The sequence below is a fragment of the Hermetia illucens genome, chromosome 1 (assembly GCF_905115235.1).
Source record: "Hermetia illucens chromosome 1, iHerIll2.2.curated.20191125, whole genome shotgun sequence".
Taxonomy (NCBI): domain Eukaryota; kingdom Metazoa; phylum Arthropoda; class Insecta; order Diptera; family Stratiomyidae; genus Hermetia; species Hermetia illucens.
The window spans coordinates 148,283,022-148,297,113 of NC_051849.1; the positions used below are offsets into that span (position 1 = coordinate 148,283,022).

General features: G+C 40.1%; 1 protein-coding gene across 1 annotated transcript in view; it reads left to right on the forward strand.

Annotated features, from left to right (window-relative positions):
• Positions 1-14,092, forward strand: part of LOC119647187 (paired mesoderm homeobox protein 2A) — a 199,312-nt gene that overhangs the window by 57,229 nt on the left and 127,991 nt on the right. Inside the window, exon 2 of the mRNA XM_038047999.1 lies at positions 8,978-9,101. Coding sequence (XP_037903927.1) covers positions 9,005-9,101 — 97 coding nt within the window. The 5' untranslated portion in view covers positions 8,978-9,004. The remainder of the gene's footprint in view (positions 1-8,977; positions 9,102-14,092) is intronic.

A 14,092-nucleotide genomic window follows, 5' to 3' on the forward strand; every position in this document is an offset into this window, starting at 1 on the left:
TGCGAGTCCTGGTTTTCGTATTTCGGACTTTGTTTAGAACTATTATGTTCTCGTGGAGGGTTGACACGAGCATTTAGTGTTTGCGTTGCAGATTGTCTTGGTCAATTACAGTAGGAGGGACTTAGACACCGCAAGAATCTCTATGAGCTCACTATCTTTATAATTTGAATATAATTGCTTCCTCTGCTTCTACATTATTAAAACTGTGATTTTATCACACATATTGTGATGTTTAACATTTAAGATTACAATTTGATTGACCTGAAACTGGAGTCACATTGACCCGATTTTCTCACAGTGGCATCACGAACGGGAGATGTCCCAATCGTATTAGGATTAATTCCTTTTTAGAGTTTTATGTGAGAACCAAACCTTATTAAAATCGGTTTACTGTATGTTTGCGCGGACTTTTCCAAAAAAAAAGACAGCTATACCTATTTAGACGAAATTTGGTGAACTTGGTGAAGTCCTACGCCTATAGTAAATGGTATGGTTTTGTGTGTATCGTTGACGGCGGCGGGAGTAGGGATTTAACTTTATGAGATATCAAATAAAAGGTCTCCATCGGAGTCGGAAAACCCCATTGCAGTTTGTTTATGTTTGTTACACGTTACAAAAATTTTAAGGGCATAATCTAAGTTTTCCAAATTTAATCTAGAATCTGTTTTTATTGAACGGCCCCAACCATATTAAAAGTTCAAGACCACTTGGTTCTGCAAACACTACCAGATCCTTTAGTTCTTAGCATTAATTTGGTATTGTGCCTCAGGGATACACTTCTAGCAATTTAGACATCGGGACACTGGGTCTCTGTCTTATGAATCCTTCATCGTAAAAGATAGTAGTCCCATGCAAATGATGTTCCCTGCCCTCCTCCCTTTGAAATTTTGCCATAATAATAATAATCGTTGTCGCAACAATCCATATTGGATCAGAGCCTTGAAGTGCGTTAGAGCACATCATTCAAGACCGTAACAGTACACTACAGTACACTGTTGGAGGCAATGTTGTTAGCATTGCGCTTGCCCGATATGATTACCCTGATTTGACTCAAGTACTCATTCGTAGCTGAGTCGACTGGTATCCGACGTCAAATCAAGATACAAATCCCACTACCACCAGTGAGATTTAAACTGCGACCTTCCGGACGAGAGCCTTGTGCTCTAATCACTCAGCTACCCGGACATAAATTTTGCCATCCTTAGAGCCTTAGAGAAAGCTATGGGTGCCTGAAATGTCTTTCATAACGAGAGTTGTCATACTTTGGTTTCTGGCTTACTGCGCCGTAGGCACTGAATGCATATTTGCCATTGAGGTGGAGAACATGCTTTCAACGGATTTCTCCGTGTGGGAGCATAAGATGAATGTGGTGAGGCGTCTAAAATCCGCCCTTGATTCTATATTCATATTTTGGATACTTTTGGTTGCTGGCAAGGCGGTGTCCAATGGGAGTAAACTAATCTGGCACTAACGGTTACACAACAACGTTGCACACTCTCGGAGATGATCCTTGTCCTGTTTTAGTAGCATTTCACAGATGCCAATATGCGTCGTCAAATAAATCTCTTTGAATTAGTCAGGAAGCCAAATATCGAACTTGTTCACTTATGTAAGTTTTTTTTAGATTGAAGTTTTTTGGACTAACCTTTAATGTTTTTGTAATGTCTTTCGTCTTGTAGCGTGGGTTTTGACTTGATTGCTGCCATAATTTGGTCATCCCTAATCATAGTGGAGCATCATCAGTAGATGCGCAGAATTTCTTAAACTTGCTTTGGCACTGAAGTTTTATGACACATCGTCTTATTTATTTCGAGAGTGTCAAATGAAACAGAAATGAGTAGGAACTCAGCTATTCCAATGTAGTTTAATAAGTCGATTTTGTGTTTTCTTTATTGGAAATGACGTTCATCCTTTTCACTAGTGAGTTCAATGCCTGGGCGATTCCTGGTAATGCCACGCTTCAAAACAGTTTCAGGATATAATTATAACGCCAATGCAGATTTGAAGAAGGACAAATTATTTTTGCTGTCTACTCTGTACAATCAAAGGTCCACCTCGGCTAAAGCGACGTCCATTTTAGTAAGAATCCTATTCAATTTATCATTCTTGTGAAGAAAACAGATTATATCAAATTTTTGATTTAAGGGAGAAATAAGGTTGATTTGGTTCGCATCTTCAATCGATGTTGCCCTTGCCTCAGATGTTCAGGAAAGGCGGTTTTTGAGGTTGCCTTCATTCCTTCGCCTCCTCAGACCGCAAAAGTGGCACCGAACGTGGTGCCAGATCTTTGTTAGTTTCCGTTGTTTGTTTCCAAATAAGTGAACTTGTAGAAGATAGCATATTCCGGCTTCTAACTGCGTTTAGGAGTGGCGGATAGAGATATATTAATTTCTCGGCTTTGTGACCGATTCTATGTGCACTTAACTTCGTATTGCAAACTATGGGCTACACCTCTTTTCCCTGGGAGAAAATATTGTCATGTTTCATTACTATCCCACCTTGTTGAGAGGAGTTTTCCTTCCCATTCCTTCGTTCCGCTCGAAACGTCTCACCATAGGGTCAAAGCTCTTACTGTACAAGGCTATGATCTTGCCAGGCCTCATGTATTCCTCGGAAACTTGGGTTCTTAGCAAGAAAAATTGCGAACTCTTGGCCGCGTTCGAGAGAAGAATCCTCCGAAGAATTTTTGGCCCCCTACATGAGGATGGACGTTTCCGTAGCCTACACAATGACGAAATCTATGAGCGATACCATGACCGTCCGGTTGTGGATAAAATCCGGCTCAATAGGTTACGGTGGGCGGGTCACTTAATCCGTATGGATGAAGATGATCCCACCCGGAAAGTCTATAAGGGCAATATCTATGGTAGGAAAAGAAGACGAGGCAGACCCTGCCTAAGATGGAGCGATGGCGTGGGCCAGGACGCCAGACAGCTTTTGGGGATATCGAATTGGTGGACCTCGGCGCAAAACCGGGATGTCTGGAGTTCCTCATTAAGGCAGGCCTAGACCGGATACCGGTTGTTGCGCCGTTGATGATGATGATGATGATGATGATGATTCCTTCGTTAACATAATTTCAGAGCTTGTAGTTTCTTGGGTTCTTCTCGGAGCTTATCATTTTGTAGCTGATTACCTTTCAGAAGAGTGTGCGTCTACAGGCTCTTTCGGCTATAAGCCGAAAGATGTTGCCATCGGACCTGCTGTGCAGTGTCTTACCCTACCGCTCTATGAAATGAAACTTTGGTGGAATAGGGAGGCAGTTAGCCCATGCTGTCCGTGTTCCGTCATCATTGATTAATTTTCACTCTAACCCTTGATTTTCAATAAGAAAGGCAGAATTCCCGCAATTCCCTTTTGACTTGTTTTAGTTATTCTATACTCTATAACGGAGACCAACTCGGATGGTTTTTGACTATTGCGAAATCCTTAGGTCATGGGAAGTTATTTTCTCTAACTTCATAAATTCAGTGCACCTCTCTTTTGGGAAGTTGATGGTATCATCTTTATACCATCTCATAAAAAAAATTGCTCAGCAGATGTAGCAGGTTTTTCGTGAGTTCGTACAAGGTGGGATTCGGATTGCGGGTTGAAGGCTCTACTGAGCGCTACGAGTGATGGCGAGCGTGAGGCGCTCGAACTCCGATATCGAACGAAATCCTGAGATGTTTTGCGTAGTGTAAGAGCTTGCTTGTGGTAGCAAATCTTTTGGTGATCCTATGAAGGACGTGAACGTTCTGCTTCTCATCGACGATGATAAACAACTGAAGAGGTGGAAAGAATACTTCAACACGGTTCTTGATCGTATCATATCAGATGAGGTCCCTCCTTTTTCGAATGAAATGGCTATGATGACAATTGGAGGGAGTGCAGGCAGGTTTCCGCTCCAGATCCGCCTGCGTTCACCGGATCAACACCCTACGGATCATTTTGGATGAGTGGGCGGAATTTAGATCTTCGCTACTCCTGCTCTTTTTCGATTTAGAGAAAGCTTTCAATAGCATGAGCAGGGTGTATCTGGAGTGCACGCAAGAGGGGCATTCCGGAGAAACTAATAACTATTATCAGAGCGACATATAAATGGCGCAAAATGTTACGTACTGCACCGAGGGAAAATTTCTGATGTTGATGTCGAAAGCAGAGTCCGCTAGAGTAACATACGGTCACCGATATTATTTCTTCCTCCTGTTGCCTTGTCCCGAGGACGTAGAGGAATTTAATGCACGGTGACATCTTTCCTCAACCACCTCGCCTACACTGATGACATCTGTTTGCTTTCTTATCGGGTCATGGACCTTGGCCAAATGGCTCTAGATTTGGAAACAGATGCAAGTACAGTCGGACAAAAGATAAACACCAACAAAACCAAGGTTTTCAGTCTGACATGTCATCGCACTCTTCCCCTCTGCATTAATGGGCAGAGCATTGAATGCATCCATCAATTTGTATATCTATGTTGCCTGAGGCATTAACCGGTCTAGATCCGATTTGGCTGCCCTATCTCAAATCTGGGTTGAGACTGTTCTGTGCTTGTGTGCTTTCTGTGTTGTTATAAACGAGAATAGCGAATGGAAACTGCATTGTTATCAAAAAGCTCCAAGCTTTCTTCAATACCTATCTGCGTCGTATTGTCGAAGTGCGCTGGTCTGAATCCATCTCAAGCGATCAACTTGGTCGACGTACAGGTGTTCCACTCGTGCTCACTGTGATCGAAAGACGCAACTATATATATATCAACCAGGTTAAGATTTACCAATTGGGCAAGCATATTGAGTCGTATTAGTGTCCCGTTAATCCAGAGGGTACAATCTTAGAATTCTTCCAGTAATGGGTGGCATTATTAGTCTGATTGATACCTGGGGGCTTGTTCAGGAATCCATATATATATGATGGCAGCGGTAGTTGCCCTCGACAGGTTACAAAATCTATGTTGCTTAACTCGATCTTTAGACATGGTCCCAATCCATCTTGGGACGTCAGTAGTATGCACCCCAATAATAATAATAATAATCGTTGGCACAACAATCCATATTGGATCAGGGCCTCGAAGTGTGTTAGAGCACTTCATTCAAGGCCGTAACGGTACACCACAAAACACTGTAGGAGGCATTGTGGTCAGCATTGTGCTCGCCCGAGATTATTACCCTGATTTGACTCAGGTACATTCACAGCTGAGTCGACTGGTATCCGACGTCAAACCACGATACAAATCCCACTGCCGCCAGCGAGATTTGAGCCGCGACCTTCCGTACGACAGCCACCCCAATAGCTGCCAAATATGCCTGCATATTTTTGTGTTAATTCTATAATGTTTGCATAAAGATTTTTTCTTTGATGATAATGGTCTCCAATCATTCGAGTGGATAAAATGGATATACAACTGCTGATGGCACTACTCTTTTGACTAGCCTACTTATGGAAAATCACTTTACATCAGTGTTGGTGAAAATTTCTCTCTAAAGATGTTATTGTATTCGGCGTCCTTTGATTCGGTCTTCCATGCTGAAACTAAGTGTGTGGACTGATTATGTTCTAGTATGGCTTCCAATACTTTGTTATGTTTGAGTTCAATTTTTGCAGATAAAATGCACCCATCCAAAGTAGTAGCGTTAACTCCGTAAAGAGCTTCTTTTAGAAGTTCTTCTGCAGGTATGTTACTGTATTTGGAAATCGATCTTGTTCTTTCATGGTCAAATGTTTAGGGGTTCTGATGGGTTGGAAATTGTCATTTGCTGTCCTGAATGTAATCGATAATCAAAAATTATATTTACTTTTTTGGTCACCAATTGAAATTGAAAATTTGCTTCACATCGATTTAACCCTTGGTTTTGTAATCAGAGTTAGTTAGCTCAACATAGCCCAGCCAGATGTCAAGATTCTTGAGTATCGTCGTGGAAGACAAAGGCTTCATGATTATATTGATGATTAGGGCAATGTTTCCATTTTCACAGTCTGGTTATTTTTGCTTTATGGCTATTAGTACTTGTCTTACATTTCCTGGTCGAATCACATATATGGCCATTGAGACTCATTCTATTTCAATCCGAATAAATTTGCTGAATATTCCGTGATGAATTATTCCACGAGTCTTGATCTGTTAAGTAGTTCAGTCATTGTCGTTGCCAAAAACACAGTTCAGTTAACGAGTTTGTTCCTTTCGAAGCTTCAATTTAAACTATAGACACAGAATGATGTTTGCTTTTTATGTATATTGGTATACTGATTCCAACAATGTACATCTTTCGCGTTTTGTTATTGATTGCAGCCTTTGTTCCCACTTTGCTCGAAGGGGAACACTTGTTCACTTTCCGAATAACGTTCCATCTAAGTTAATAATAATAATCGTTGGCGCAACAATTCATATTGGATCAGGGCCTTGAAGTGTGTTAGAGCACTTCATTCAAGACCGTAACGGTACACTAGGAGGCAATGTGGTCAGCATTGCGCTCGTTCCATCTAAGTTACTCTAGGTTTAACCCTCAATTTTAACTTAAATCGGAGACTAAACCTAGAATTGACGGTTAAGAAGACCTGTATAACCTTCTACACCTGCAAGGGGGTGTTTGTAAGGAAATGAGGTCTTCGGTTGTGGATGGTTCTCTCGATTCTAAAGCAAACATATAACAGAACTAGGCTTTATAGGATTCAAAGAACCACGTGTGCAGGTGCTACCGGGTGCTTGCAGTCTTGGCCTGCGGAAAAATACGTTACAGCGTAACGTATTGCCAAACTACGTTAGTCTGAATGTTGGACAGGCTATAGTGATCTTAGACAAAGTACCTTGTGAATTTGGGGCATTTTGAACAGATTCCGCTATACGCAGGCCGAGATGAAGAAGAATTTTGCTGTGTGGTTTTCCAATCAAGGAAGCCTGGAAGACTGGTAACATGTTGCAAAGTTATAACACGGAGTTGTTCACCGAAGGACCAAACATGGTCTATGGAGTTGAAGCGGTGGTTTCCTCGGATACACACACGTAGCCGAGTGGTATGGTCTCCCGGGATTCGTCGGTGAATTCCAAGGGAGTAGGTAGTGGAGATATTGGAAACATCTCAATGGGTGGGTATGATCCGATTCCCAAGCGTTACAAAACCATTCTCGCCGCCAACCAGGTAGCCATTAAAATCCTGCTTTCAGTGGTGACATTCTCTAGGTTAGTGGGGCAGTGCTGGGACATGGCTTTGCTCTTGACAGTGAGCACAATTGGCGCTTGCCAACTGGGTAGGATGGAATCTACTCAGGCGCTAAATTGAGATGCCGAAGGCTCACCATCTTCGCTAAGACGAGGAGAATTTGCCTCTCCTATTACAAGACTCCATCGAAAGAGCTGTTGGAAAAAACACATGTAAATTCTTACAGGATTACGCAGTTTGCACAGAGCGCTTACCTATAGGGAACCCTGCTGTCAGTCTCTACATACCCACAATTTGCAATCTTGAAGTTGGAGAGAGGGGAAAAAAGTTCTCAGGTAGTTCTATTGCGATAGCATACTCTAGCTAAAACCATCCTGCGAATAGTAGGCAGTCAATTTTTTTGGAACCTCAAAGAGATCTCAAATTGCAGAGTGGGAGAGCTGCTTATTATGTAAATACTGCTGAAGATCTGAGTCGGATTGATTCTGCTTCCCTGGTCCTCTGTTATCAGAATTTTGCTGCTAAACGCCAATGATCCGCTTGGTTAGTTGGAAGAAGTCAATTCAATGTAATGAAATTTTTATAGGGAGAGAAGCTTGCGAATTGCAACGGTTCAAGCATCAAAACTCCATTTTTGAAACTACAATATGACAATATGCGAGAAAAGTTTCCGTTGATATCACAAAGAGAGACTTTCTTCGGGTTATGAATATGATATCTTGAATATTGTCCTTTTAATCGCTGGATAAATACTGTTAATAAGCTAATAAACACGATAATTCCAGTGCAAGTTGGACTGCTGCAGTGTTTCATATTTCATGTCCCCTTCAACTTTGAAAAATACGTCCAATGTATCATAATAATATCAAATCTCATTTAATTAGAACTAATTGTATAATTATTCACTCAGAGAGTGGTCGAGTGGCCCACATCCATTCGAATCAAGCACAGCAAACTTATTGCCCAGGAGCGTGGTATCAGGCACTTTAAATTATCTCTCTACAAGCAATTACGGAATTTATTGAAACAAGTCGGCGTTTTGATTAACCAAAGATGTGGATCCGCGCATCCCCAATATATCCGAAATAGCATTCGATATGAATGTACACAATTCATAGGTCGCATCGCGTTTTCAATAACACTTAATAAATCCCCAGTTCCATTGCGATCCTTTCTCATAGTATTTCAGGCAATACCCATACCGAGAAACTTGGCCGTTCACTAAGAAGCCCTTGCATGCCGGTCCAGTTGCAACAGCTATTTCTGGGGCTAGATAAACGATTATTAAGTTAAAAGGCTCAACAGTGCCGCATTCATTTAAATTAACCGTTTTAGTATTTAAACTGAAACAGTTTAGCTTGGGACGATATATTAAATGAATTTGATGACATCATCATTTTGTTTATGCCTCTTGACGGCATCAAATTCAATTTAGTCTAATTTATATGGAATTGTTTGACCATGCTCATCATCAGCCGGGTTGGATGCTGCATATGGAAGACACTTAGGTTGGGGTCGTTGGGTGAAACGCGGTTTTTGCGAATGACTTTTAGAAAATAGAATTGAAAAGAGGATTTTAGATTTGCAACTGTGGGATTCTAATTATTATCTAGTTTGTGTTAATTTGGCGACAAGCCTTCTTTTAAATTAATTAGAGTTCAAGCAAACTTCACATTTGCACCAACTGGTCATTATGGTCTGGTGGCGTGAAATTGTACTTTTATACATTACGTCATAAATAACTTTATTCTAGTACATTTAATGATTAAATATTCTCCACAATCCAAATTTCATTGCATTTACATTTTAATTTTTTAAATAAACAACTATTTTCTTCTTTGCAGCTGGGCCCTGCGGCAGCAGGACGAGGAATGTTTTGCTATCATTGTCCGCCGGCGCTACATCCAGCAGGACCACATCCACCGCGACTACCAACTCTGGAATACCCTTTTGCACCAACTCATCCTTGTAAGTATAGCACTTCTTGCATACCCGTACTCGTATACGCAGACAATCACTCCCAGCCCACATAGAAAGGAATAGGATAATAAATAAAATCATAATGAAATTAGATAAAAAGCCCAAGATATGATTATGAAGGGTGAAAAGAAAATAAGTTCGACGTTGAATCAAAGATATCGAATTACAGTTGATGCACGAGCAGTTCCTATCAAGGATCTCTTATAATTTGTTGGATATAGGGAAGAGGATTCGACAGTGGGAAGAAAATGGGAAAATTACATTAATTCATTATGTTGTTCAGTTCAGGCGAAGAAATCGAGCATAGGAGAAAAAGTTTTTAATTTTGTTACAGATGTTATGGTCCAGTATCACATGTTGGGTACAAGTTCAGCATCCTTGAATATACGTTTTAGGGTACACTTTAAAGATAAGATAAGATGAACAATCGCATTAGGTCCAACAACGGGAATGACACTCAAATGCGAATATTGTGAAACATTGTTTTGATTCACAAAGTATGAATAGAATATCAGGGTTAATCGATTCAAGATTTCAGAAAACCGTTCATATTAAATATTGTAAACTTTTGCAAATATGCGAGGATCAAATTAGTTGTTTTCGAAGTGAATTTGGTAGTCAGCCTTTTAAGTCAAAAGAAAAATCAAATACCGTATTTCGGGAATCAGTTGTTCCCTTGCTCAGTGTTTTGTTTTTTCAAAATATGGCTATGAAACTATGAAATTGTGAACGATATTCAACTCTATCTGAGTTTATTTAGCACTCTTAGTTCTCGATTTCCTCCGAAGAATTTATTGGAAAATATTAATTGTGTCCGCATTACTAGCAAATCCTTATTTTATATTAGCCAAAAAATGGTGGTTTTATTTTTTTTCTAATAAAAAATTCACAAAAGATTTCGGAAGAGCTACTACTGTCTAAATACTGAATCAATCAGACTTTATTGGAATTGTAAGAAATGACTTTGAGTGAAGCCCTCAGTAAAGTCAATGATTTAGGACGGCATATATGGATATGACACTTTATTTTGGGCAAAAATTGGCAAAACCAAGTAGTTCCATCAATCCAATCCCAACAAATCCTGCTTAGGCAGCCACCAAGGAAGGGAAATCGTGAGTGAGTCCTTGCTAAAAATAGTGTAAAAGCGAGGCGCTGAACAACGCATTCTTGAAAACCATTTATTTGTCATACAGCAGTAAATCAGTCTCAAATTAGAGGGATAAAGGGACAACAGACCTCAAATTTACTACTCTTGTTTTGGTTGTGGGTGTCCTATGAATTCCTTAATTCCTTCAAAGAACACCAAAGTCCTGGCGGTATAAGAAATGTACCTAAATAAGTGGCATCCGGACAAACAATATTTATAAAGTTTGGAGTTCGGTAGGTCTCAGGAAGCACAAAATTTGGGGTTGTGCGTAATAAGTTTGAAGCAAATATCTGCAACTTCGAACCAGTAAATGTGATATTACCTGAATTCGCTTTTAATGCGGTGAATCAACTGCCATGCTCAGAGGGGATAGAAGGAAGATGTGGCCAAGTACAAATCTTAGAACCCCATAGAAAGGAGAGACACACCACTGCGCTTAAATAGTAGAATAATTGGCGACTTGAGAGCAAGAAGAAGGTTTATCATGGAGCAGGAATAGGAACGATGATCTGAAGAAGAACCAATAGGTTTTGATTTACTGAAAATAAACTCAGCTGTAAACACAATATGTTTTTCACATCCCTATGCTGCACATTATTGCGTGGACTCCTAATTTCTTTATTAAAAGGAGTAATACTCAGCAAATAGGGTATTCAATTAAGTATTGTCCTCAGAGAGACGAGAAAGCAAATAACTTATTCTAAACTTAAGGCTAGGAAGAGAGACAGGGCAAAGGGGGGAAGCTATAGGGTGTTTTGGGACTGGCATAATTTTAGACTGGAAAAGTGAAAGTAGTTATTAATATTCGGCAAGTAAACTTCGAAAATGTCTCCGCTTTCATATTATGGGGAGCAGGGAGGTAGGAAGAGGCAAAAAAAAATATAGATTTCAAGATAGATTCGGGGCTGTTGCAGGTGAAGGAGGTTAAGGGTATGAAGACGAGAAGGATAGTCTGCAAGGGAAAGTTTTTTGAAAAGTCAGTCAGTCACTATTGCAGAAAGGAGACCAAATCACACAGTAATATTGAAGTGTGTCTGTAGCGAAGAAGTTGAAAACTATTAAGGACGGTTGGATTAGGTAAAGTCTGAAGAGAAACGCGGAATAAAACCAAACTTTTTGGAATCCTGGTTGTCCACGAAGCCTGCTATTGAAGGAGAAACTGAGATCTTGGAAGAAGCTCAGAAATATGAAGGCTATCTACCAAAAGACTACGAGAGGGAAGTTGAAGAGGATTTTATTGAGTAACTTACCGAATGACATTTGCTGATGTTTAGTGTTAGCTTATTCACCAAGCACCCATGCACATGAGTGGCGAAACTGAATGGCAAGAAAACACAGCTCAGTGCAGATAAAACAGAGGTAAAAAATTGAAGGTCGTCTGCATAGAAGAAGCATGGACAGATGAAGAAAGAGTTTCCTCTTTGATTACGGAAAAATAAAAAAAAATAACTGTCCTAGCGTATAACCTTGAAAAACTATTGAGGGGGGGGGGGGGGTTTGAATAACTATTGATTGAAAGAAAGTTCGCCTGTTAAAAACGAAGTATGTGATAAAGAAACAGAATTTGGAGAAATTACGTTATGATAAATCAAATAGTCAAGAGAAATAGGTATAAATGATGTGTATCCCATGCCGTGAATGAAGACATTTAGCAACAAATTTGGTGGAGTCAGTAGGTTGCTATTCTAGTGCTATGAGGGGACCATAACGCAATAATATTGGTGTCAAGGTTATTGAAGCGCAACTTATCCACGAAATGAATCAGAATAGGAGTGGTGAGCTTATTTTTGTGATAACCAGCGTCCCTGGTTAAACTGTTGTTTCTGCCTTTTCTTCCTTTTCAAGTAAACTATTCAATATATTCAGGACGTATCGACAGTCGTCGCATACAGGCTGTTTAAACAGTGAGTGTGAATCTTTTTGTTGTTATATGCATCTTGAAACTAAAACTTTATTAAAATCGATTCATCGTCTGTCTGTCTGTATGTCCGTGTACGTGTCTGTCTGTCTTTTTGTCTGTCGTATTCACTTTTCTCAGAAACGACTGCACCGATTGACACGAAATTTGGTGGGAAGGTGGGAACTGTGAACACATATGGTGAATTGCATTGCTGCACGTTGAACTTAGTGGAAGTTCTCATATATGTACCTAAAAGATGGATGCAATTTTTTTCACCGAATATGGGCATGTGGATTATCAAATGAAAGGTATCCATTAGTACTTTTCAAAGCGAATATTAGTTTTGACATTGGCTTCAATTACTTGAAGGACCCATTCTCAGAAACTATCCAACCGAAAAATCTGGAAAAGTGCGAAATGCTCTCCGTTACAATATATACTCAAATAAAGTTAATAATACTGTAATATTTCAAAAATATTCTATGAAATTCATTCTAGATCCGTAGGATTTTGCAATAAAACACGCTCTAATATGAAGCATTATTCTTGGTGGAAATCCTACTGTTATTTACAAAGTTATAATAGGTTACGTGAATGGTGCTTTCAGTTTAACTGCTGGTGCTTCAGTTCAACAGGCCGAAGTGAACGTCGCGGCCTTTAGTATTTTTGTTGACAGCTTTTAGATTGACAACGATTGTGCTCTTGCTTTTGACGCTTACTGTGCTTTTTAAGATAGCTGATCTCATTCGAGTATGGAAATAAAGTGCCTTTAGCGGAAGTCACAGAATCTTATGGCATGAATTAAATATCAATGCAATCATGGTTCCCCGATTATTAGAAATTTAAACAGTACGTGGTGACCATTCTAAATCTTAATGGCCGTTAATTTATGCAGTTTTAACAGACGCTTTCTATAATTTTAGTGGTTTGACTACCTTCGGTATAGTTCTGAATTGTATTCAAATTTATTTAAAAAGTGAAGATATATTTACGGTCCGGCACCTCCATACGGTTCGAAAATATAAAAACATGCAATTTTTTTAGGTCCACCCTAAAATGTCTTCAACTTATTTACATTTTGTGCGTGATAACGACAACAGGTTATAACATTACATTTGCTGTATTCACGGTACTGGCACTAACCAGACTGCTCCAATTTATTTACTAGTTGCATCTCGATAGTTTTACATGAGTATCTGCAGAGTTGACTTAACCCTACGAACATCTTAAGACACGGATTGATTTTGTGGCTACAATGAGACTCCCTGTAACAAGCACAACTCTATACTGTCTATACTGAGTACATGGTTTAGTTCATCCAAACTGGTGGATGCGATCTCTAAAAATCTCCACCGAACTAAGGAGTACGGCACCCATGTTGTAACGCACCACCACGTGGAGGCCCGAAGGTCCCTGGTCGCTTGAACATAACCAGAACCCCCATGAAACTCCCAATAGGGGGCCAACCGCTATAACCGAGCTGAACACACATGACACAAGAATTCCCCTAAAACATGTGAATTCAGGGGCTATCTCAGCTCTCTTGGTATCAGTATACTCCTGGTAAGGTTTCGTTATCTATCGTCACTTCAGAAGAGTCACCGTGCAGACACGGGTTTGACCGCCCTAATTAGGGCTTTAGAGCCTTCGCCTACTGCATCACGGCCAGAGAACCAAAATGGGTACAGCGTATCCTGGTTCCTCAATGTCCTTGGACACTTGGTTTTGGTTTGTCCGACTGATAAAGAGAGCACAAATTTATTTACTATTAATGACTTTATTTCATATTGGGCCTAGTATGAATGCAAATGCTTATGGCACTGCTGCCGGTTTGCTGAAATGTGTTTCAGCTTCCGCCAGAACTTGCTGAGAAATTTCCATTCTTCCTCTGTTGTCAGCCATGAATTTCTGTGGCGAATCAGTTGTACTACA